This window comes from Phasianus colchicus, chromosome Z (assembly GCF_987193195.1).
Source record: "Phasianus colchicus chromosome Z, bPhaCol1.hap1.1, whole genome shotgun sequence".
NCBI classification, from domain to species: domain Eukaryota; kingdom Metazoa; phylum Chordata; class Aves; order Galliformes; family Phasianidae; genus Phasianus; species Phasianus colchicus.
The window spans coordinates 33,705,160-33,731,908 of record NC_143476.1 but is presented as its reverse complement, the minus strand read 5'-3'; the positions used below and the strand labels follow the sequence as shown (position 1 = coordinate 33,731,908).

Here is a 26,749-nt window from a genome sequence, read left to right as displayed (position 1 = left end):
TGGAATACTGATTAAGCACAGAGACAGCAGTTTTAACAGTATATAAAGATCAGAATGGGTACATGTACAGTATCTAAAAAATACAACTCTAAGAACAAAGCTGGCTATGGTTAGATGAGTTAAAAAATAAGACCATCTACTTCACGAAGCTGAGGGCAGAAAGCTTATATCCTCCATCAGTCAAATAAGAGGGCAGAGAAAAAATCCCTTTTCTAATCAAAATGGTCTTTAAAAAGTGCAAGAGAAAACCTAGCATTTTGTTTCCAGTTAAAAAAAAAAATTAAAATAAACATAGCTGATTTTGTGTATGGAAATGAAGTAAGGATGAATATACAGAGAAAGAGCAGTAAGTTGGTGGGAAGGAGAACAAGGCAGCCAGAAGATGAGAAAACTGTCATAGCACACATGGAAACAATATCAAAAATAAGGAGGAGAAAGAACTGAGTGTATAGCCAAGGGAATTAATGGCACTGAAGATAGGACAGGGTGAATTCAATCAAGAGTGGGTCCAGAGCTGCAGTTTACTGCAACGTGACAGGGCAAGTCTGGTTCAGGGCAGGTCTCTCAGACCTTGGGAGGAGGGGTGTTACCAATTTGGGAACAGCACACTGAGCCAGACAATAGGAAAAAGCTGGTGAGACAGCCTGTGGCTCAAGAAAGATGCAACCAAGAGTTTCTGTTTTTGAAGATCAGGGGGACTGAGAAAAAATTAAGTTTGGTATCAGATGGGAATGGCAGTTAAGAACAAGTGAAATGAAGAAACTATATAAGGTATGCAAGAAAAGAGGATCGAAGCACAAGAGCAAGTGAAAGGATTAGAGAAGGAAAACTAGGACTCCTTCCTTTGTATGTAATATCAGAAAACTGAGAAAGGAGAAGATGGAAAGAAAGGCAAAGTTGGAAAGAAAGGCAAACCAAAGAAGGGTATTTACAGTATGTATTAACAAGGTTATTTTCTTCTTTTTCAGAAGTCAGTGAGATCATACATGGAGATGGATAAGAGGAAGAAGTCAAAGACTTTGGCAAGGATTCCAAGCAAGCAAGAAGAGCCAACTGAGATGCTGAGCAGTGGAGACCTGGTTATGTCTGAGGTTAAAGCTGTTGAACTACAAGGATGGCAGAGATGAAAAAAAAGAGAGAGAAATCTGTAGCAAAAGGAAGTTGGGCTGGTCACAGGATTTCCGCTGGAGATACTGTCTGTGCTACATGAGAGCAGGACTGTAGGAAGCGGATGTTGGGAGAACGCCAGGGCTAGCAGTTGGTAGGGAAAAAAGAAGACAGGGTAGTTTACCTAAAAGCTCTGTTCAAATAGATGATTAGAGCAAGACAAACTCAGAAGTCAGTACAAACAGAGGTCAGGACCAGCAGTGTTTGCTCCTTTAGGACAGAATTTGCAGTGACTGTACAAAAGCCTCAGAGGTGTTATTTGACAGGTTTGGTCCTGTTTGCAAGCTGAAGAAAATGGAAATGATTGGTGAGCATGCAGAAAACTGAAACATTATTAGTTGAAGTATTAATTATCACCGGGAAATCTCCTTTTGATTTGGGGAATCCCAGCTTCCCGCTGGCACAGAGCATGTATGTGTAGAACTAGAGGTTTCTGAGGTGTTACTAAATTACTGGTTCCTTGGCATAGAAGTGGTTGGACCCAGTACTCACTGCAGTAAGTTCTCAATGCAACCAGTGATTTCTCAATTTTCAGTTTTACATCCCAGTATGTCAGTGTACAAGAGGCTCCTGCTCACTTAAACCATGGTTGCAGGCTTTAAAATATGCCTCCTCCTCCACTGAATGCTAGGAGTGGTAGTATAATACAAGCTCTGCAACCTGTAGTTGTTTTTTAGCACAAGTACTGGGGCTGAAAGGTATATGCATGACACTGCTTTACCAATTAAGCACAGAAGTCAGAGATCTCCATTTTGAGCTATAGTTTATAATGCTTCCATTCATCAAATGTATTTGCACATTCTATACATCTTGCAAATCTAATGCCAACCTAGCAGTCGGTTCTAAAAATAATAATCATAGAATCACAGAATCATAGAATGGCCTGGGTTGAAAAGGACCGCAATGATCAGCTAGTTTCAAACCCCCTGACACAGGCAGGGTCACCAACACTAGGCCAGGCTGCCCAGAGCCACATCCAACCTGGCCTTGAATGCCTCACATATTCAAGGAAGCAGATAGTAGCAGATAACAGTCTTTCAGCCAAGGAAGGAGTTAAAGCTCATCCAATAAATAAATAAATAGATAGATAGATAAATAAATAAATAAATAGGATTAACAGTTTCAGAGGCATTGGTAATAAAACTAAAAATCAGTTTGGAGAATTACACAACAGCTGTAAAACTGCACGATATTTAAAAAGTTCAAACAAGATATGCTATCCGGAAAAGAAAAAATGAACACATTTTGCAGTTTTGCAGTTTCAGTAGCAGTATGGTTTGTTTATTCAGCAAAAACTTAAGAGAAATGACTATAAAATGCAGTTTTCATTGACATAATTCTTTTTCCAAAATATGTAACATACATGTTTAGGTTATGATTCTGTACAATTGCTTACAATACACACAGAAATAATAATTCAATTTCTGCTACCATAGCAACAACTGCAACATTTGTCAGACTCCATTAAATAAATTTACAATGCACTTCCTGACATGGATTCTAATCAGTAGTAAATAAGGAATCCAATATGCAAATGTTGTATGATCTTTCTCCTGAAATATTTCCTTTGACTTCACCCTGAAATTCTGAAAACTGCGAATAATCTGAAAACACAATAAAACAAGTAATCAAATCACTGTTTCACCATAACTATTTTTCTAAACCAGCAGTTCCTTACAGAATCAGGATACGCGAAGTCTGTTGTGTAACCAGTTTATGGAATCCTTCCATTCATCCAGTGTTCTTCCTACATCAAAAAATTCTCATTTTTAAAAAACAAAGATATTGCTACATGAACATGAATGAACCGAACCATAGCATGATAATATAAACCTCATGATTTACAAGGATTGGTATCCCGGTGCCTATACATACACTCAGCCTCCTTAACAGGAACCCTGATTTACAACAGAGATCGTCTAGAATTCATCTGAGTTCAGACAAACTTACTGCATACTCAAGAGAATTTGAAGTGAAAGAATAACAACGAAAGGGGTTACCAGTGTTAACATGACCTTTGTAGCCAGCCTTTATGGTCTCAGAGCTGAAATTAATTCATAGTGACAAAACCATCACAGCACAGATTACTAGTCCTTTCTGCTCCTGCTATCTTCAGACGTATTTTTAAAGCACGTAACACAAACAAAGGTTTTAAAAATCACTCATTCTAGGCTTAATGGTAATAACCTTAATAATGTTAATTGGGCCGTTTCCAGTTAACATCCTCTGCTCTTTCTACCAGCCCTGTTTTTGAACCAACTGCTAGAGAACAGGAATCTCGTTAATAGCACTCCCCTGCTGGTTCACAAGACTAGAATAGTTAGGATAGTCAAAGTACACTGCAATGCACATACTGTCATTCTATTCTTTGATTTTACCTTTTTTTTTTTTTTTTAAAGATTAACTTATTTTACATCTTAGAAAGCTGGCAAACTAAGAATTAATAGCAAAACAAACTTATCAAGATGATTATTCTTAACTGTTCTATTTATTTTGAAGTTTTTAATTTATAACCTTGTCAACAGTAGCTAACACTAGTTTGGATTGTCTAATGCAAGGAAATGTACCCAGACTGTCACTAAAGAATACTTCAAAGATGACTATAGAGACAAGGAGTCCTGTGGAAGAAGAAGAATTTTCAAGTTGGGCACAGTATTTGAAAAGTACAGAGCTATTTAATAAAAACAAATCTGGAAAAATCCATCTCTGCTACCACGTAACTTTACAAGTGTCCAACTGCCATTACATTCTACTTCTATGAGATCAAGCTGCTACTTATCTAAACTCTCTTCTTTCCAAGAGCATTACTGTTTAGAGGGTGCTTGGACTGCACTTTCTATTACTCCAGCTCCCAAAATCAGGCATCCAAAGTACAATTCCATCAGACAAACATTTGTATTCCAGACTGAGCTCTATGGAAAGTGCAGTGATACGGTACATTTAATAATTATAAAGGTTCTAGAACTACTGCTACAGGATGAGATTACATCTAATATCAGTCTTAAAAGCCACAGCAGAGCCTCCTTTTCAAATCAGTCCTCTGGATACTCTTTTCATACAGTTTTCTTATTGTAATTCAGGCTTAAGGAAACAACGTAAGCAAGGTCAACCTCTTTTTTTGAAATATAATCACATCCCATGTTTCTCTCATGTCATATTTTCTAAACAATCAAGCAGGCTGAGAAAGATATTTAAAACAGTAAGGAAAGCTTAGTTCCTTACACGTGATCTAGGGAACTGACACTTCAACAAAACCTTTCCCCCATACTCTAGTGCAGCAAAAAGAAACTACAGTACCACATTTCTTGCAGGAATATTCTGCATATTATCAGTAAAGGAAGCGAGGATGTAGAGGAGTTTCCTTCTTTCTATTAAGAGAAAAAGGAATCAGCAATTTTCCCTGTGTCTCACTGTTGAAAAGGCTTGGGATTAGATCTCAGACTTGAGGGAGGAGGAAGAAGCTTTCTTCCAAAGTTTAGCCTGAATATTCACGGCAGTTTTATACAGAGGATGCAGTTTTAACTATCCAAGAATTAAGAGCATTCAACTAGCTGCCGGAACTAGGCAGCCTCTGAGAGAACAGCACAACCAAGCAGCAAGAAAGGCCTCTGCTAAAAGGAACACTGAAATTCAAGATGCTGACGGACCAGTGACTTCCCTCTTCGTACTCAGGGAAAGCATCCCAGAAGACAGTGAAAGGAAGGCTTCCTTTTTTCCCGCATTAAGAAGATTCCACTGACCCCCAAGGGATGTCCATCACACAGTGAGGGAAAGCAGTTGGTAAGAGGCAGTTTATTTTTAATTTTGTTTATCTTTCAAGGGAGGAGGGCAGTTACTGGAAATGCAAAAAGTAAATGGTTCTAAATGAGTAAAAGCCAAGTCAGCAGCTGTATCTGACTGAGGAGTGGTCATCCATCAGTTCCCAGTCCTTCATATGTCCTCCATGTAACAACAGGGAAAAAGCAGATGAAGCAAGAAAAGCGAAGCAAGTGGCAACGGAAGACAGAAAAAGTAATTCTTCATAAAATAAAGTTAATGTTAAAACTGTAAGAATAGTGGGAAAATAAACACAATATTACAACCAAACTGTTATGACTGAGTAAAATGCTTTCTGCAGTGACACGAGCCATTCAGAAGATCCCTCTTCAACAGTTGTGATCTTTTAAATAGAAACTCAGGATTCTTCTTTGCAACAGAGAAAACTGGAGAAGGGCCTCTTTCCACACAAATATTAAGGGGAAAAAAAGAAAGAAAGAAAAAAAAAAAGGACTACAATGAAAGGATGGTTTCTATACTGAGAAATAAATAGAAACAGAAAGTGAACCAGAATGGCTGATTTTGTCCCTATTGTTTCCTACGATCCCAATACTGCAAAACACATACGTGAGTTTAATGAAAGCATTCATACATACAGTGCTACTCAACCATGAAATTGGTTGCCAGATTAGGGCCAGAGTCCCTGATCCTGCCGTCAGATCTGTGCAGGCAGATCACAAAATCCCTGTAGATCTGTGATAAAGTCAATGAGGTCGTGCTCCACAGGGATTCAAGAGTCTATCTTTACAAATCTCACTACAAACCTTATTCCTGTAAAACTGATTTATTAACTGTAACATCATACTTCACTATAGGCACATAAAATATTTGCACACTTTTCTCTCACTCTCTTAGAAAAATTACTAAAACTTACCTCATGGATTATATCCCCTTCACTATTTTATAGTTAATAACTTTGTGTATTTCTTAAGCAAAAATTTCAGTTTCAAATTACTTTTATAGAAATCTGAATTGAAAGTCAACCTGGAAAGTATTTTCAAGATTCTCAGTGGTTCAAAACATAGTATTTACCATAACGTTACAAGCTCTGTGTTCTCCTTCCCAAGCCAGAGTAATTGTGGTGGGTCATGCACTTCTTTTGGTGTGAATTATGGGCAGTACTGCAGCGTATATTAGCCTCTGAAGAGTTACTGCTACATCTGTGTTTTGTTACAGGTCTTCTTCCTATCTGGCGCAATTGTAGTTTGTGTACATTAATGCAACAGCACTAGGAAGATGCCTTTTTAAGTTAAGAAGGGGCCACGTTTAAACAGCCTATAATGAGTAAGTGCAAACTTTCATCTTTAAGCCAAACTTAATTTTGATTTCCCTTGATTATGCCAATCTCCATTTTTCTCTTAGTGCACAGGTCTGTATATTGTTTTCCACAATAATATACATGGGAATGAAATGTTTGTAAACCTTGTAATTTTACATATTTTCAGCAGCTAAGTTAACATTTACACTGTTTGGAATGGTATTAATGTGAAGACTCAAAAAAGCCATAATTTCAAAACCTCATTTGTTAAACAGATATCCAAATATAGAGATTTGTGCTTCAGTTCCCTGAACTAAAACATTCAGTATATGCTCAAAAGCCCATGTTACTACAACTGTTTGTAACAGTAAGGCATCAATTTGGTAGAAAATTCAAGTAGACTATTATCTGTTTGCTATGGCTTGTGTTATATAATGTGCATTTCATATTTAGTGTAAGGTTTAGATGTGACAGTTCTAGTCAGCCATGGATATCCACAGTCCCTCAAGAGGCTTCCTCCTCATTACTTCATTTTTCACCACCTCTCACAAGACATTTGTTGTTCAGCTGTTCTTATTAAGAGCTGCATGTCTCCCACAATTTGTGATCTTCAGGACTCATCTTTCATCATATCAGAGAGCAGATGGAAGTTATAATTCTTTGGTTTTTCCAGGCATGTGTTAAGCAAGTCTGAAATGAGTCACTTAGAGATATTAGCAGAGCAGTCAAGCTTCTTACAAAATCTCTGTTTGGCATATTGTGCAGAAGTAAGACTTTCACTTTTACAATTTATGAGGCTAAAGAAGAACATATTCAGGCAAAGTGACTCAAATCTAGCTAAATACCGTTATCAAAAAAATAAAAATACTTTAAATCAGCATATAATTGGATTGTACTTCATTATTCTGTTAAAGACATCTGTATCATGTATGTATCATATGCATATATGCACCTGTGGACACGTGTGCCTAAGTAGAGTTCTTGAAATACCTCCTCGTAATTACCTCCAAGAGAAATTTCCCCAGCTAAATTGGAACCTATAATGCAAAGAATTATAAGAAGACTACCTGAAATTTCTACCCTCATTTACTATAATACACATCAAATAAAATGAAAAAAGAATACTAAGATGGGACAAGGAGCTTACACAGGAAGCTGGGAGGCTGTAGTCCAACATTTGCTCTCTATTGATCAAATGTTTGTTCAATACTTTACTGATGTAAAGCATTATGTACAATCAATGTTAAAAATTAATGCCAGAAGACCTTTAACTCTAAATTCAGAACATTTATTAGTCAATTTAGTATTCCCAGCGTTACTAAGCTACAACTTAACCTTCCTTAATAACTTTCTCGAGTGCTGTAGACACATACGGCTTACATTATGAATTTGAATTTGTTGCATACATTGCAATGAATATGAATGATCCGTATGTCAACAGCAGTGAAGATAAATGATTTTACGTATAAGAATGTATAAAAGTTTGAAACAGGACCTTTCTCAATGCATGCTATGTAAAACTAACAGTGTGTATATTCTCATTCTGAAAAGTAAAACGCATTAAAAACTTGTTTAAAAAGACTGAGTTCACACCAAATTATTAAAATCTACCACAACTTTTGCTATCATAGCACATCAAAAGTAGAAATCTGAATTTAAATAAATTGAGTTCTATTCCAAATACATTATGGGTACTACACAATGTTTTGCAGTAAGATATATTTCACAACATCACTCTAAGAAATGGTTGAAGTTAAGAGCTGTACATGAAGACAACCAAGCAGAGAAAAAATTGCAATATCCTGGGATTTCCATCAAACTGGTCAAAAATGTTCAATAAAGCCTTCATCCAAGCAAAAGCATATGTCACATCTTCAGAAACATCTCTGATTTACGTTAATTATAAAGTAAATGCCAGTATTAGGAGGATAGAAATATAAGCCCATGCAGGAATCTATTATGGACTCAAAACATCTAATAATTTCACAGGGTATCTATCAGCTTTTTAAAGATCACCTTACAAACAATTTTTTACCTACACACTATAAAGATTAAATTACTCTGGAATGCCTGAGCATTCCATCCACCACCTCTCATCTTTTGACGTTCACCTTCTCCCGTATGTTTCATGTTATCCCTTAAACCATCCACTTCTTTCTGAACCTGTTGAATCCCTATTCCCTGTTACATCCAAGCAAAAGAAAACAAAACTTTTTGATAAATTTGACATGGTTTTAAATACAGTGTATACAGGTTTTTTTTAGTATTTCATTATGATTATACATATTTTTTCTCAACAGATCATTCCCTCAAAGTTTTGCCTCATTAGGAAGGCTGTTATTTCCTTTGTTCTCAATGAAAGTGAAGCCTAAAACATTCTTAAGAGAAGAGACACTCAGTTCAACAAGTCCATTGCCTACCTCTGGGAGCAATGAAAGAGGAGCTAAAGTGCCTTCAGGGGAGACCGTGGTTCCTTATACTGTCAGAAGCTTCCACCTAACTCAAACTAATTAACCATTTTACTCTAAATTCTGTGAAAATGAAAACTCCATTCAAAGAGTAAAAGTTGAAATTTTGGGAACGATACACTGTTTTTTCTACTTGAAACAAATGCTTCGGTGCCCATATTAAAAGTGAAACATGGCATATATTTACCTATGGAATTACAAATAGGAAAAAAGCCTACGTGCACTGTAAGAAAATACATTCCTGTATCAGCACTTACAGTTTATATTTATAACTTGGAGTAGTTCAAATCTGAGTAACTATGCTATCCAAGAATGTATGGGAAGCAAGGAAGCAGGAGAACAAGAACAGAATGGGCACACCTTTCTTCATGAAAATGTGAGGAGAATTCTCTCTGGAGTTTTCTTAACATGAACTATTAACATGAACTAAGATGAAAGAAAAAAAATCCCTACTTTCCTGCAAAAAGTATCCAGTGAAAACACCAATTTCTCAAGCTGGCCAATTCCTGAAGAACAAAGGGAAACGGTTTAATAATTTTGCAGATAACAAGCAATTCTACTTTGTGCTACTTGAGATACACCCATAATTATGCAGACCAAATCCTGACACAACTTAATGCAGTATTCCTGTAAACAGTGATGCCTACCCTGCTGGGAGTACGAAGCCTCCTTTTCTTTATTCCTTTCTGAACAATCGCATTAAAAAACATCTATTAAGCAATAAAATTGAACAGTCAAAAGGCTGGAAAAGTAAAGCTTGACTGTGCACAAGTCCACCAACACCATTATTAGAGTCTCAGATCATGAATAGCAACCACTCTCCAAAGCAGTAAATATTATCTTCCAGAAAGAAATTCATCCAATTTTATATTAGTGCTCCTTTACAATTGCTAACTAAAATATAAGAATGCTTCACATTTTTGACATATTTCAGATTTACTGAATTCTGGCTACAGAAGAAATCAAGGACTTACTACCTTGTAAGGCACTTTAACAGACAATCTTATACTGAACATGATTTTTTAATTATTTTATTTTTCCAATAAACAGAGTGATCTGGTTTATTAATCCACTGTGTTTAGACAAGGGATTTCAGAGTAAATGTCAGAAACCTCTTTGGTCTCCTTTTAGCTTTCACACCCAATAGCATTTTACTCTATCTAAGCACTGAGAAGCAAGGTACACCTCTGCAGAATTAAAGAGTAGTAAACAACTCATTCATACTTGAATGTCATGTACACTAAAAGCAAAAAGTATTGTTCTAACAATGACTTTATGGAAAAGAGATGCTCTTCATTTCTATATCAGTTATGAAAAGCACTCTGTGACCACTTAAAAGAAGGTTTTTTTAATTTTAAGAGGTAATCTATGCTCCAGGGTCAAGGGTAGTTACCTACACGCTAAGAAGAATTATATGTCTAAAGAAGATACTCTCGTCTCCAAGGGTGAAATTACAGATACAGTGATGAATAGTAAACGGGTTAAGGGACAAGATTTTGCAGAACTACTCTGTCCAGAACCACTGCTGCAGTAGAACAATCCTTAAACATTACTGGCAAATCAGCCCAAGTAGAAAGTATGCAGTGCAGCACACATACTTTTTTATCAAGGGAAATCACATCTAACCACAAAAGTGTGCTTGAGAATCTCTGCTATTAATGACAACAGCCCGTAGACACATGGAGAACCTTAGAGACAAAGAGAATAAAGCAACAGAAAGTTCACAGGAAGGCCATAAATTGCATAGAGATCTAAAATCTGTCAACTTACTCTCATTTATGGATCTCATGACCCCATGGCAATACAATTTGGCATTTGTCCCATGAATTACACCAAATTCAGCATTTTGTAGATCCTGTCTGCTGCTCCCTCTCTCCTCTCTGCTTGTATTTCTCATCTCACGCCCTCCATAGCTTGAAAGGATAGAAAAGCACCGCTGGTTTTGGTTTTGAGCAGGAGGAGTTACCATAGATTCTCCATGCCTTGTTTCACTGAAACTGATAGCTAGAAGACAGGTCTAGAATCCAGTTTTCAGCAGAAAATCTGGGAGGACCTAAAAACACAAGATGCCTAGTGATGCTGCCTGCAAAATGCCACAGTAACAACAGCTGGAAAAAGAAAGAAAATCAACAGTTAGAGGATTGCTCCATCTCTGACACACATGAGAGTTAGAAAAGGAATTTCTCTGATGGACTGAAGAGATCATGACTGCCAGGACTACCTGGAGAACATAAGAAAATCAGTTGTCAAAAATTATCTTGAAACAGAAAAAACTTGCATGCGTTTAGGTCATCAAAAATCTTCACCTAAAAAGATAGCTCTGTGTGGGTTCCAGAAATTATTATTTTTTTACATATGCATATATATTTCATGAAAATAGAATAAAAACAGGTCTTACTCCAGAATAGTTTTCATTGTGAGAACAAAAGGCCTGAGATTTGTGGTCACGTCCAACTAACATTCAGTGCTGCCTTCAACAATTTTCTCATAGACCTGCTGTGGAAATCTTCAGTACTTAAAAAAGATGTAAAAATATTCATAGTCCTTCAAGTTCTGTATACTACTAATGACATGTTAGAATTTGAGTAACGTTCAAGGCAAGCAAACTCTTCTGAAAGATAGGCACAAAGAAGAGGGAGGAAAGTGGTATTTCTCCTCCTATATTATGTCAGTAAGTGCAAATATCTAATTTGTTTCTGTGAAATACTAACAGACTGATCAGCCATTTCAAGTGTCTAAATACTATTCCAATTAACCTCTAGAAAAAATTATTTATATCACTATGATTTTAGATGGAATAATCTGTATAGAATTAATTATAGCAGTCTTTAATACACCCTACAACTTTCAAGCAAAGCTAAGCTCCGAGTCATACGGCTTCACTATTAAAACATGCTAACAAGTCAGATATGCAATACAAGCTTACAATAGTGTTTTGTAGCTGAGAATTTGTTCTATCAGATAGTTCTTCCACTCTTTGTATTGGTTGTCATTTCCATGGAAATAAGTAGAAGGCATTAGTTTTGAAGCAACTTATGTATATGCAGCACAAGACGATTCCTCTTTACTTAATGAAGACCAGGCAATCTCAAAGGTTGGACATTCATGCTATAGAAGATCTTAACCACTAAGCAAGGAAATCACCTTTCAAGAAAGAATTTCACAAGTACTATCCCTGTACCAGAGATACACAGGTGTGAAAGAATGGCTGAGCCAGCAGAATTGGAGAGCAGCCACTTCTGGTGGTCAGAAGCTCACTGGTGGGGATGATTCTAAAAATCCTTTCTGCTCTGAGGAATTAGATTTACACACCAAGTTTCCTACAAATGGGTGGAAAGAAAGCCAGAACAATATGTACATGGGAACCTGCTTCTCTCAACAGAAGATCTCAGCTCTAATCCAGATAAATGAGATTTTAAAAAGAGAGATAAAGAGTCTCCTTAGGACACTGTTAAGAAAGAAAACCCATTGTACAGTGAAGTGTGAATTTTGGCTCAGAGCTACCAAAGAAATGATTTTTCACAGCACACAGGTTTTCCTCTAGAAAAAGCTATAGATGCCTGAGAAATGTACAAACACACGCACACACACACATATATATAATTTTTTTTTTTTTGCTTGCAATGCTTTATTCCTGCTGAAATGCCTGCAATATTAGAAGACCAGGCAAGCATCAGTTTTCTTTACAGAGTTACCTGTAATGGAAACAAAGTATTTCTAATTCTAAGATATTTTCATTAAACTTCAAGGCAAGAAGGTATGATCCAGCACTTACATGTCATACAACTGTCTTTTCAAATCCAAAATATAAAACTAATGAATTCAGAGCCTTGTTCACTTAGGGAGGAGAAAAAATTCAACTGCAAATCTCAAAAGAAAATAAAAATAGAATTTCTTTTTTATCATATGGAGGAGCTGTGTTTAACCTCAGTATGAGGAGACAAATTCAAAGCCAGAATAGCCCTTTACTTTTCTATTTATATTATTTTTACTAAGATATGCACTGTCAGTACTGCAAGCAGTTACAGTCTTCACCTTGAGTCACTTCACATTCCTGCTGCCAAATGTGATATATCCTTTTCCTTTCACTAGCTTGATAAAAATCCAAGCTGTGGTAGTTGGTATTAATACAATTTAATTTTTCTGAATCAGTGGAAATAGAACTTCTGCAACTGTTCTCTGAAGAATAAGGATGCTACTGTATAGAGTAACATGCACAGATACATAAGGAAGTGAAAAAAACAGTTACCTAAAGAAGTTTTACACAAACAAGAACAGATTCGGTGGCACAGACTGATGGACAAACAGGCTAAGATTCACTCTACTTGAATACAAAGCACTGATATTAAGAGAAAAATTCAGACGCGCTCTTCTTCAGGACAGCGCTGCAGATAGGTTCTCAAAAGGGCACTGCGACTGTTTTCCTCTGGAGTATTACAGATGTACAAAGTCCAGCTGCAGATATTTAATTGCATTAAAACACAAGCAAAGCAGGTGCTAAAACGTTATGGCAAACTAAACAGTAAACCTCATCATTCAAAAAATTTTGTCCGATTATTAGTGGTAGAGGATAATTAAATGGCATCGTTTTTCCTGCAATTGTAGTTGAAATACTGTGAAACTTAAGAAAAGTAACAAAACCTTTCTTGTGCATATTTGCTGTATGAGTTAGTCTCTGTGTTGCAGACTGAATATCAACTATGTTGTTTGAGCCAGCAACATTTCACAATTAGTAAAGCGTCCCCAAACACCTTCCTCCTTCATCAAACATTCTTAAACCTTTCTTCTTTGACAAAAGCAAAGACAGAATACATATTGGGTCAGCTCATTCAGACTAATTAGTGTTAAACAGGATATGTCTAGTGTAAAAAGACCACACCTTCAGCAAGAATGACATTCCCAGGTCAAGTGGAAAAACATACACCTAATAAAAAATTATAAGTTGCTAGTATGAAATACTAAGCAAATCTTCTCTACTTTTTGTACTTGGCCACTAGTTTTCAAATATGACAACAGAGCTATGAATGCTCTTTTCCTCACCCTGCAGTCTCACTGGAGGACTGGTATAACAGCCTGGCTCTCTGACAGTCTGCACTGTCAGTGGAATTTTGACTTCTCTGGACATGGGTCAAGACTTCACAAATCATTAATAAATGTAAAATACACTTAATGGTATTTTATAATTATTTGTTAAGTCTGTTAATATGAATGTACAGTGTGGTCATGAAATATTAAATACATGCAGAATTTCAACAGCATGCACCTAACGCAATGCAGACTGCTTTACAAACAGCACATGACACTAAGGAACACATATGAGTACTTCTAGGTATAAGAAAAGTTTACCTCAGCTGTGAGAAAGCAATGCAACAGCTTGTTTTTCTTGTCACATTAAAGGATTAAGAAAGCTATCAGTAACACCGGGCAAAGTAAACAATAAAATAAACCAAATTTTTTTCTGACATAAGCATTCATCTTCCTCTATGCAGACCGATATGTGTATAAAAGAACAGCATTTTATTTTTCCTTCACCAAACATGACTTTATATGGTAACTTAAACATCACACAGTTCTGTTTCACGTGCACACTCATTTGACTGTTTTCTCAGTATTTTAAAATACTGTAACATCTACCATAATGCAAATGAACTGAGCAGCAAGATGATGTAAATCCAAAATCCAAAGAAGTCTGAATTACTAGAAAGCTGACATCAAGATAAATTTTTTTATTTGACATAATTTTGATTTGGCTACTCAAATTCTTAGTATCAACACTTAGATAAATAGTGAATTTACTGATCAGTGAAATTCTCATGAGTTTAAAGAAGCTTGGACTCCATTCTGTTTCAGATTCCAAGTGCTTTTGAATTTACATTTTCACTGCTAATTATTTCAGAATTATTTCACAACAGGTTTCAAGTTTTTTGCTTTTTTTACACACATTACACTGCAAGTGTGCAATGCCTCCACTGAAGTCAACTGTCATACATTTCCACGAATTAATTCTCTAATGTCATTGCCTGCGGTCATAAGCTATTCTTATGAAACTATTTCTTCCTCAGTGAGGAATTAAACCTTGATTTAACAACAAGGATTCAAAACAACAGCAGAGCTGTTGAAATACTGTATTCTTCCAATGACTGTGTATTGAAAACAGAATAAGTAAAAAACATCATGGAAGTTCTGCTTCCAACAGTTAAATTGTTCTTATTTTGAGGAATGCGCTTTGCTACGTTGATTGACTTTAACGCCTTTGCAAGTGGAAATTGCCCTTATAATTTTGTTCCCTTCTCCCAACACTGCTTTTCAACCATTGATTACTACTGTGAGTGATCAATGCAGCATGGAAAAAACAATGTAGTTATCCAAGCTCCTTTACCAGTCAGCCTCACAATCTGATCCTTAAGGAGAAGGTATTAAAGAGTTATTGGTCTGTAAGTAAAATATATTTAATATATTAACTGTGTTGTTGATGCATTAATAGCAGTCACAGTTAACTACATATAAGGCAAGATCATTAATCATTTGCATGCTAAAAGACGCCAAGCCATATTCAGATTATGATAATAGTAATATAAAATGGTTAATTAGTGGATTTATTTTTTTTCCAAATTTATGTCTGTAAGACCTTGGGATACTGCAGTCTAGTTTCAATTTTGTATATATTCTTCTGCAGAGACTAGATAGTATTCCTAAGACAAACCGTGAAAACTCTAAAGAGTTTTTGTAACCTCTTCAGTACCATGAGGCTCCCAAATCCCTTCCTTGTACCATGCGAATGACCCAAAGGAACAACAGCTCAGCCAGTTTTCTGAGGACTTAGTGAAAATGAAACCAACAGATGGAGAAGAGCTTGCTGGAGACAGAACCCAAATTCCTTGCAATAAAATGTCATAAATCCAATATCCATAGAAGTTTGAACTACTAGAAAGCTGACATCTCTGCTTGCTGGAGACAGAACCCAAATTTCATCCTAAAATACACAGATCCAGATTTCTAGATTGTTCTGTGTACATGATGATAATGGATAAAAAGGAATGTAACTGTTCCAGTGTTAGGGTTCCTAGTTTCTAGAACTATTATTTTTTTGGGGGGCCAGGTCTTCACAGACAAAATACCCCAAACTCTCTACTGTGTTTTAAACTGTGTCTTAAACATACCAAAACTGGCACAGTACTTTACATCCCATGATTCCTCCTGTTCTCGTGGACAGGAAAATTTATGTCTGGTTTCCTCTGTGGTATGTAAGAATGAGAACAATCACACCTGAAGTCAGCACGGTCGTGACAGAAGCCAGGGAGTCAACAGACAGAGTATGGATATGCAGACGGGACTTATCTGTGTTTCCATTTGGCCTGTGCCCTTTTGATTAGCTTGATGTTTCCACGTGGAAGAAACAGAATTATCAGTTCATTCTGAATTAATACACAGGACAGCACTTTGACCTCTGATATGGGTTACAGAGTTTCCAGGTGGCACTAAGTAATCACACAATTAGAACATCTTAATTCTGAAGCACCACCACAAATGTTCCTTGCATGTGACAAACTTGCATTTAAAATGCTGTCATGCAGAAATACTTCTACATCACATTTTCATACGCAGTTAATGAAAGCATGGTAAAGACAGACAAAACTTACATAGTCATGAAAGGCTTTAGCTTCACTTGAATGTTCACATGTTTCTCGTCTTTCTGGAGCTGCACAGTAGAGATCCCAAAATACACTGCAAGTGAAGAAGTTACAGATACAGTGAGAAAATCATTGTGAGAAAATCATTATTCCAGTAGATTTTATAGTGCACATCACACATGCATGTTTATGTGTAGAAACAGATACATCCCTTCCTTACCAACAGCTGAAAGCACTTACCTTTAAGAAAGAATTTAGGTTGGTAAAACATCTCAAAGGAATCAAGTCCTGTTATCTGATTCTCTGAGGCAAAAGTGCTGTATCAATTTAAAACTACTGAAAGTATGAACTAAGAAGCTAATCTAATATTCAGTGTCAAAGGGTATGAAGCTCTGCATTTAACCTTGAACCACTGGTGACGGTTATGATTTACCTCCACAAAGCACTGGAAGGAACAGATACATATAGTAATAACATAAAAAGGCATGAAACTGAGGAGAAAACAGGAGAGTTCTTCCAAAGTCCAATACTATGCCTTCAACAAAAGTTCCTAGAGAAGCACGTGTATGGAGAAGAGCAGGAAATGGATGGGTATCTTCTCTTAGACCTTCTGGTTTACAAGGAATGAAAAGAAATAGTGGTGGCTACAGTCATACTTTGTCCTCTAACTCCCCTTCAAAGAGTTACACATGAATTCGTCCTAACACAGAGTGTCTAGAATGAAAATACGTGTATCCTGGAACAATCATAAGAACACAATTTGTTAAGAGTTTAATATTGTTTATTACTTACCCTAGCATCATAATAGGGAATAGTGGAAAATCTGAAAACTCTGCTGCCGAAAATCAAAATTAAGGATAATTCTCATACCTTCACAGGTACAAGAAAAACAATGTAATAACTAGACTTTCATCACATAGGTAATAAAAACAGAAAGGTCAACGAAGAACCACGTTTTACAGAGCTGCATAAAAAACTTGAGTTTTTGCATTCAAATGGAACTACTTTAAAACTTGTGAATTGTTGTACTCCTGACAGCTGGATATATTCTCCATAATTTTGCATTCTTGTAAACACAGACATATAGGACATATTCAAATCATACAACAATATTTATTAATATAAACACAATGGCTAAATAGCATTGATTACGAGCGCTCTTTTCTTCGTGCAAACTTTACACTTACATATATGTCTCTGCACAATGAATTTTTATATGAGCAGTGATAGACAAGGGGGAATGGTTTCAAACTATTAGAAGATAGATTTAAACTAGATATTAGGAAGAAACTTTTCACTTAGAAGATGGTGAGGCCCTGGCACAGCTGCCCAGAGAAGCTGTGGGTGCCCCATCTCTGGAATTGCTCAGGACCAGTTGGATGGGGCCTGGGAAGCCCCATCTGCTGGGTGGCAACCTGCCCACAGCAGAGATGTTGGAACTGGGTGGGGTTTAAGATTTCCTCCATCCCAAACCATTCCGTGATTCCATAATTGCATGATTCTGTGGTAACGTACATTGAAAACTGCAAATTATTTGTCTACCCATACGCTGAGCTGACAGAAACTATGCAAATGCAGATACTGAAACACCAAACCCATGCTAACACACACTGAGTTTCAAAAAGGCTGCTGGTTTGGGTTCATCTAATTACTTCCATATGCTATACCCATTAATAGAGTGTAGGCAAAAAAAATTAACAAGCTCACTTCTATATGCACAGGCACTGTATGTCTGCGTATGTTAGGTAATATACATATATATTTCTTTCTCAAAGTGTAATTATTTGGGATTTGTATGAGAACCCTTCAAATTCAGTTTGCTGAAAGATGGTGAACAAAGAAGTGCAGGCCACATTGTTTCTGCTGTCTTATTGATTCACTATGTAGCATCTGTTTTCCCATATCTTGTATCTGTGCATTTTCTCTATTTATTTTCTATTCATTCATTCCTTTATAAGAAAATGACCACCTCCACATTCTTTTAACAATGTTCACTTGAGTTTCTTGCCTGCAGCTGCTGGAACTTGCAATTGTTGTATTCCAAAAATCAGAGGAAAAAAAGTTTCACTTACCACCACCAGGAGTGCAAGAATCCTGGGGGCTCCCCCAGTGTGATGTTTTTTTCCCATCTTATCTGAAACAAAACCATAAAAAAACACATGTACACTTTTCTGACTATTGTGACTAAAAAACATTACTTAATAATAAAAAGGAAGAATAAAACATTCTATAGTTATGAAAGGCTTCAGCATCATCAGTCTGGATGGACATATATGTATTTTATTATTTATAGTATTTTAACAGATGACTTTTGTTTTGGAAAACTGTATTTTAGAACGTTTTCATAGTTGTGAAAATAATTTTATTAAGGACATACTTTGATCACTCCACCATTGAAACATGCCTTTCCAAAACATCTTCCAGTTTGCACTAGGAGAAACTTAATGCAGAACTAATGTTACTGATTCAGCAGGTGGCAGTCTTCTCTCCACATTCAAAGCAAGCCAGTGCTTCAGTATCCTCAAGGAGTGCTGTACTGTTAGAGGTAGTGAGACAAATACACCCCAGCTACAACCTGTTCTCCCACCACCCAGTGAAAGTGTAAAACTTGTTTGGCTTACTTTGTCTGCACTGGCAAACGTTCTTGAATAGACACATACTGTCTATGAGTTTTTTCCCACTTATGAAGTCTGGTTTATTCAAAACTGTTTCTGAAGGAAATGCAATTTAGGAATGTTTACACCCTTAACTTCACACTTTTATTGTTAGCAGCCAACTCAGTAGACAACATGCCATGAGAGTATCCAGTCTCTCAGCAATCCTTTACAAATGCTCTACCTTAAATATTATCAACAGTCATTTCATTAACACCACATAGTTTGTCCTAAACTATAACAGTAAATAGTTTGGAATACAGTAAGCCCAGTGTAATTGTTTTAGGAGCTTTGTTGCAAAAAGATTTTACAAATTTTACATAACACTGTACAGAAAAAGCCATACAGTAGACAGCATCTTGTTAAAATAGAGTGGAAACCAGAGCATTACAAACATTCCAAATTCCTACAGTTACAACTACACATAGTACTATTTCCTGTCCAATGCTGTTAAAAAAGAAGGAGAGAGAGAAGGAGAGAGAGAGAGAAGGAGAGAGAGAGAGAAGGAGAGAGAGAGAGAAGGAGAGAGAGAGAGAAGGAGAGAAAGAGAGAAAGAGAGAAAGAGAGAAAGAGAGAGAGAAAGAGAGAGAAGGAGAGAGAGAAAGAGAGAGAAAGAGAGAGAGAGAGAGAAAGGGAGAGAGAAAGGGAGAGAGAGAGAGAGAGAGAAAGAGAGAAAGAGAGAAAGAGAGAGAGAGAGAGAGAGAGAGAGAGAGAGAAAGAGAGAAAGAGAGAGAGAGAGAGAGAAAGGGAGAGAGAAAGGGAGAGAGAAAGGGAGAGAGAAAGGGAGAGAGAAAGGGAGAGAGAAAGGGAGAGAGAAAGGGAGAGAGAAAGGGAGAGAGAAAGGGAGAGAGAAAGGGAGAGAGAAAGAGAAAGCTTAATTAAAACGCTGTTGTTTAAACACAAGCCATTTTCCATCCAACAGACATAAGCATTAAGTAACAAAATAATAATTATTAAAAAAAATCAATCAAATCCCTAAGCAGTCTTACATGAAAGGCGTTTTAAGTTTTACATAAAAACAAACATAAGCTTACTAGAAAAGGTGACATAGTGTCCATACTCCAACGAGCACTGAGATTTTTCTAAATAGAAATAAACTTTGATTCTCAACTCTGACTTGATTACCACTCTGAAGTGTTAAGAAATTCAAACAAGTATGTTCTTTCAGGAGTAAATATACACTTCATACATCTAAAAATGTTCTTTGCACACATATCAAGCAACCTAATATAATTTCAATATGTTACATAAGTAACTCTGGAAGCATTTTCATAGAAACTACCGGAGATATAAGAACACAATAACACCATTTGATATAATAAATTCTCAGCTTCACAACACTATTTTTCAACATGGTCACCACCATCTATTGCTGTGTATCTTTGCCAGCAATTAACAACAGTCGGCATGCCACACTCATAAAAATCTGCAACAGTGGAGGTGGCCCACTGTTTCACAGCTGCTATGACAGCATTGCCAGCATGGCTTCACCAAGGGCAGATCATGCTGTCCATCTGTGATGGAGCGATGGCAATGGTGGACAAAGGAAGGGCAACTGAAATTGTCTACCTGGACTTGTATAAGGCCTTTACCTTATACACCTTATACAATATGCACCATATTCTTATGTTTAAATGAGAGAAACATGGATTTGAAGGCTGGATTATAAGTTGATAAAGAATTGGTTGAATGGTTGTAGCCACAGGGCTCTGGTCAGGGGCTCTACGTCCAGGGGAAGGCCTGTTACAAGTGGGTCTGTTTTGAGACCAATGCTCTTCAACATCTTTATCAAAGACACAGACAGTGCGATTGAGCACACGCTCGGCAAGTCTGCAGACGACACAAAGCTGAGTGGTGCAGTTGACAAAACAGAAGGAAGATATTTCATGGTAAGGGGCGTGGAGAGCTCAAAAAGTGAGCAGATGAGAACATAAAGAGGTTTAACAAGGCCAAATGTATGGTGCTGCACTTGGGCCAAGGCAATCCCAGATATAAGTACAGACTTGGAGAAGAACTCATTGAGATCAGCCCTAGGGAGACAGACTTAGAGATTCTAGTGGATACCAGCAGCGGGCACTCAGCCTGGATGGTCAGCTGTACCATGGGTTGCATCAGAAGAAAGGTGGCCAGCATGGAGAGGGAAGTGATTGTCCCCCTTTGCTCATGTAAGGCTCCATCCAGAGTACTGTGTCCCTCACTACAGGAAGGATGCAGAGCAGCTACAGCGAGTCCAGATGAACTCATGGAAATGGTAAAATGGCTGGAGCATCACATATATGAAGAAAGGTATAAGGAATTGGCCTTGTTTAGCCTAAAGAAGGCTCTGTGGTGACCTCATTATGGCCTTCTACTTGAAGAAAGCTTACAAGCAGGAGGAGGACAAACTGTTCACATAGTCTAATAATCATAGGACAAGCGGGAACGGCTTTAAACTGAAAGAGGGGAAGATTTACATTAGTGTTAGGAAGAAATTTTTTACTCAGAGGGTGGTGAGGTTCTGGAACAGGTTGCCCAGGGAGGCTGCGGATGCCCATCCCTGAGGCATTCAAGGCTAGGTTGGATGGGATCCTGAATACCCATAGTTTTAGTGATCAGCAATTCTGCCACGGCAGGTGGATTGGAACTGGATGGTCTTTAGGGTCCCCTCCAACCTACACCATTCTGTGACTCCATGAAAATGTTGCCCATGCAGTTCAGTCAAGATTGGCAATGTGCTCCATGGTCTTAAAAGTGGTATGGGGTCTCGCATTATCATGTTGCAAGAGAAAAGTTGCCTCTGTCTCTGGTCAGGCTCTGGAAGTTCAAGTCTTCAGCTTAGTCAGCATCATGATGTAGTGGTCAGAGTTGATGATCCCAGGAAATCCAGAAGGATCACCCCTTTTCTATCCCAAGAAACAGTGCACATCACTTTACTGTCTGAGGGCTGCATCCTCTTTTTTCTTCAGTGAGGAATTCACATGTTGCCACTCCATGGACCACTGTTCTTCAGCTCACAGTGGTGACACCAGGCCTCACCATCAGTAATGCTGAGATCCAGGAAACTGTCACTTTCAGCATCATATTCTCAGGATCTCAATAGGTCCAGACAAACTTGCATACGTTGCCCTTTCTGTTCCTGTATGAGCATTCGTAGCACTCACCTTTGAGTTAGTCCAATGTTGGCATCATTGTTTTCAACACACTGAAGCTTATGTTCAGCTCCAAACACAGTTCCCTAGTATTAATCCACCAATTCTTGTGGATGAACTGATAGAGGTGCTCTTCATTCTGTGGTGTGACAGCTGTGCATGGCTGTCCAGAACATGACTTATCTTTCACGTCACTGTTGCCACCCACCAACTCGCTGTGCTCACATCCACTTGTCTCCATAAACACTCAGCAAGCATCGGTGAATGCCAGTGGGTGCCATTTTTTCCACGTGGAGGAATTCAGTAGCGCACATTTGCTTCATACTCACTTCCACGTCAAACGCCATTCTGTCAGACTGTTCCTCTGCTGCCATCTGCTACGTGGCAACAATATGTAAAGGATATTGTTGGAAGGTTCAACCTCTGCTGCCATTCCACTAACATTCACCTCTAATATTGTGAAGCAATATAGGAAACAACAAGAAGCATTACTTTTGGAGTAGCTCTTGTACACAAATACTCAGAACTATTTAAAAATAATTTTGCTGCTTAAAAAATATTATACAGAAACAAAGTCCAGGCATCATAACTTCTATTGATAAAACTGGCAGAACAAACCAGTTGCATGGCTCTTAACCCGACCACCACCACACCACTTAACAGCACTTAGTATAGAAAACGTCCTTTTGAAATTGTGGAAATCCTGCCTAAACTGCGCCAGAAAAAAATGTTAGTTAAAAATCAAAAGATATAAACAAAGCCAAAGCCACCAACAAAGTTTTATAAACAATTCAAATGAGCTCCTCTGGGGCACAGCCATTTCCCACATGCATTCAGCATGACTTAGAACTTGCTAGGAAGTTTCAGAAGCAACATAATGGAGAGGTGCAACATATAGTTGAGACCAGTTTCTTTTTCCTGAAGTTTCAAAACTCACTGACTTAAGAGTAAAGCTTGTGTTTGCAAAGAAAGCAAACTAAGCAGTATTCATCCTTTTCAAAGCAAGGCTCACTGAAAATACCTTATTCATAAGTCTTATATTTGTCCTTTTTAATAGAACACAACTTATCCTCATAAATGCATTCAAAGGAGGAACCTGATAGGAAGGTGGAAGTTTTGTTTTAATTTCAAAAAAAACACATCTCACATGGCAGGTCTTAATCTATCTGAACAAATAGATAGAAAAGAATTATGAAAAATTATAAAATTAAAACAAGAATACTCCCATTGTCATCTGTATCAATAAACAGCTTGTAACAGCTGGGAAACACCTGTCTTCCTGGTCTAGTCAAGAAAATGAAATTATTCCTTCAGTGCTAGAACTTAACTTCAAGGATAGAAAATGCATATGATAAGAACCTGCTCTTCAAGAAAACACAGCAGTTGCCACACCGAAGAAAAGATTCAGGAGCAGAGCATTTTATTTTGTTTCAAATATTGGCGTACCCAATCTGAATAGCTCTATTCAATCCTCAGGAGCAAATGGCATGGCTTAGCTAGCAGCACAAGTGCCTTGCCGTTTTGCCAGTTGTACGACAATTACACATTTTGGGATGAAATAGCTATTGAGTTACTTCCATCTATTACTTCATGACAAGTTTCCTGAAAGGAAGTTGATATGTAGAGCAAAAGGATTATAGGCGTTTCCAACATTCAAAGATTGAGGAAAAGGCCAGTTGAACAAGTGGTCCTACATTTTGGAGACTACGGCAACGAAGTTTTGAAGGGTGTACTCAACAGGGACCACAACAAAATAGAAAGCATTGTTTGCCTTGTAAGTAAGAATGACTAGCACAGATCTTACTGATCTGTGAACCAGCTCTACAAAATATATACCAGATACAAAGCATTACAAAATTGAAGTCATGCTTAAGACAACTATCTTTAAGTCATATGAGTGATTTTATGAATATCCAATTTAAATTTTCTTCTCTCTTTTTCTTTCCATTAATCTTACTCACTTTACTTGCTAGATCTTGAGGAAAGGGACATTAATCTTTGCCATTTATACTCTTTAATTATCACTGATAGCTGTGCTGCTCAGATAATCATATGTGTTTATTTCTGTTTTGTCCATATACCCCGGGTTAGAGCAACTTTGAACTGAACGAGTTCTAAAGAAATCCATCCAAATTATTCTGGCAGGTGCAGGCTGTCAGAATAGAGAAAGCAGTAAGCCCAAACAGCCATGCTTTTTAAGAAGTGATAAAGCCAATACAAATTTCATCCTATACAACCTGGACATCTCCTACACCTCCTGAAGTGCTCTCCCATCACCTCAAAGCACAACAGGGTAGTTGCTTCCCATCAGCCATGAGTGAGAAAAACCACAGACACATGGAAGATTGCAAGTTTCAAATCACCATAAATTTGTAAGAAGACATTTTTTACACTGCTCAACTGCTGTTTTGTTATTTTCATCCTGTCTTGTAATTTTCCTCCTCTAACAAGAACAGTGACTCACATGGGGTACAGCTGGGCTAAAGCTTTTATATTGTGTTTCCTCCTTTACACAGAATGGGCATCACAATACAAGGTTCTATTTACTCCACAGTACGCTACGTTTTTTTCCCCCCTGCTGCTTTTACCATTTGCCATTTAACTTTGTGTTTAAGGTTACTTTCTCCCAGTCACATTAGTGTACATTTTTCTCAGCCTGAATCTCATTGCATCATTTTAATCCCAAATATTATATTTTCCAGGCTTCTCTGTAACAATGGTAACTGCATTTGGTTCCAACATGTAGCCATTTACAAATATTATTAGCATTGTCTTTGTCTTTACCAGTTCAGTACACTACTAATATATGTCTCTCTCCATTGCAATATACTATATTTTATCTCTTACCAATTTTGGAATAAATTTCGGCATCAGACAGATTTGGAAAGATTTAATGCATTCTCAAATTACATTTGCTCAGACCTAAGAGTTTCTCTATAATCTGAGACTGAATTAGGTTTTAAATGCTAAATTTCAAGATACTGTATTGAATGTTTTCCTGAAATCTAAATGTTACACCAGTTACACTCCTGCCAGCTGCTCATTTTGCGCATAAATGATAAAAACCAAAATGAGCAAAATGAATCTTGAAACAGTGCATTATTTACAAATGACAACTGTTCCAGGAAGTGGAGATATTTCTTGTTTTTCCATTGCTTTACAGAGAAAAAAAACAATTGTCAGAAACAAATTTTTAAAACATAAACTGATACTATAACAATCCTATCCCTTTTGCCTCTCTCTGTTCCATGAATTGTCTATAAATACCAGAAACAGCCCTCCTATACCCACTCTCCCCTCTTCAATCTCCAAAATGTCATCACTAGTGTAGAAATTCTATTAGTTTTGAAGGAGGATCAGTTGAAGCAGCAAATTTTCCTACTACAACATGCTGCCTGGTTTTCTCACTTATGTTCACTATTCAACTATTACCACTATTTTATATGTTCTCATCAAAGACATATTAAAAACAATAATAAACCCCAAAGACCTCAATATATTTGGCATATATTTGGGTACTCTTACATCCCAGAATAAATGTAGAATATTCAAGAAAATTGATTTAATTACATCTTCAAAATATGCATAGCTCTTAAAAAACAAGGAAAAACAGAATCTATTATGTGATGGTGAAAATTGCATCAGTAGTTAAGAGTGCTTAAGAAACAGGACATAAGTGGTTATACACATAATGGCTTCACTACATGAAAAGAAGCTAAGTAGTTAAAAGCATGGTAGGAATATGCAGTGAGATCAGTGTCAAATAACTGCTTGCCATGTATTTAGAAAGGATACATCATTCAGATTGGAGATTCCAACAGTTTCACAAAGGAATACAATGAATGTGCTCTCCATCACCCACATTTATTACAGAAAATAGGTAAATCTTTCTTCAGTGTAGCACCAAATCAGACAACATGGCTAACAAATCACAGCAAAAGAAATTATTCAAAGGCATTCAAAATGACATGGCAAACCCACTTTTCACAAAATCAGAAATCTATGCTAATCAACATAAACAGATATGCAAAATTGTCACTGCTGTTTATTTTAAACCAACACAGATTTAATTTCACTTGCACACATGCTGGAAAGTTATGCAAGGGAAAAAAAGAGACAAAGAAAACATACCTCCGATAAAAATGTCTGGGCTGATTTCTGTGCTCCTACATGGAGCAGATATTCATATACGTACAGTGCTAACCTGAAAAACAAACAAACAAAAAGACAGTATTTAGAGTCGTGTACTTGTTCGCTTCTCTTTTTATGAAGATAGGATCTCAAGAGGTTTGATTCGCATGCTATTTCCTTTCAGAAACTACTATGTACCAAACATGTCAAATCTATTGCCTATAACAGAACTTTTAAACTAGACATGTAGGTCAATCTGAGCTGAGTTGTTTAAATAGAGGTTAATTAAATATTATTAAAACCTTAAATTACTTAGAGTCAACATTTTTAATGATGTTTGGACAGGTGCCCAGTTAACTAACTATTGACCTACTGCTGCTCCGTATTTGCCCACAATACACCACGCTCATTGTAAATACAATATATTCGTACAGCACCGCTACTTCTCCGGGACAACTGGAACGTGTCAGGCTGTTAGCAGGCTTGAACAACACCT

At 37.1% G+C, this 26,749-nt stretch overlaps 1 protein-coding gene across 2 annotated transcripts in view; it reads right to left on the bottom strand.

The window, feature by feature from the left end:
- SSBP2 (single stranded DNA binding protein 2) overlaps positions 1–26,749 on the bottom strand; it is a 169,539-nt gene that overhangs the window by 105,391 nt on the left and 37,399 nt on the right. For both annotated transcript variants that reach the window (XM_031603398.2, XM_090130608.1), the window contains exons 2-4: positions 26,254–26,326; positions 18,413–18,474; positions 16,350–16,434 (exon numbers count right to left, since the gene is read on the bottom strand). In XM_031603398.2, the coding sequence (XP_031459258.1) occupies positions 16,350–16,434; positions 18,413–18,474; positions 26,254–26,326 (220 nt within the window). The remainder of the gene's footprint in view (positions 1–16,349; positions 16,435–18,412; positions 18,475–26,253; positions 26,327–26,749) is intronic.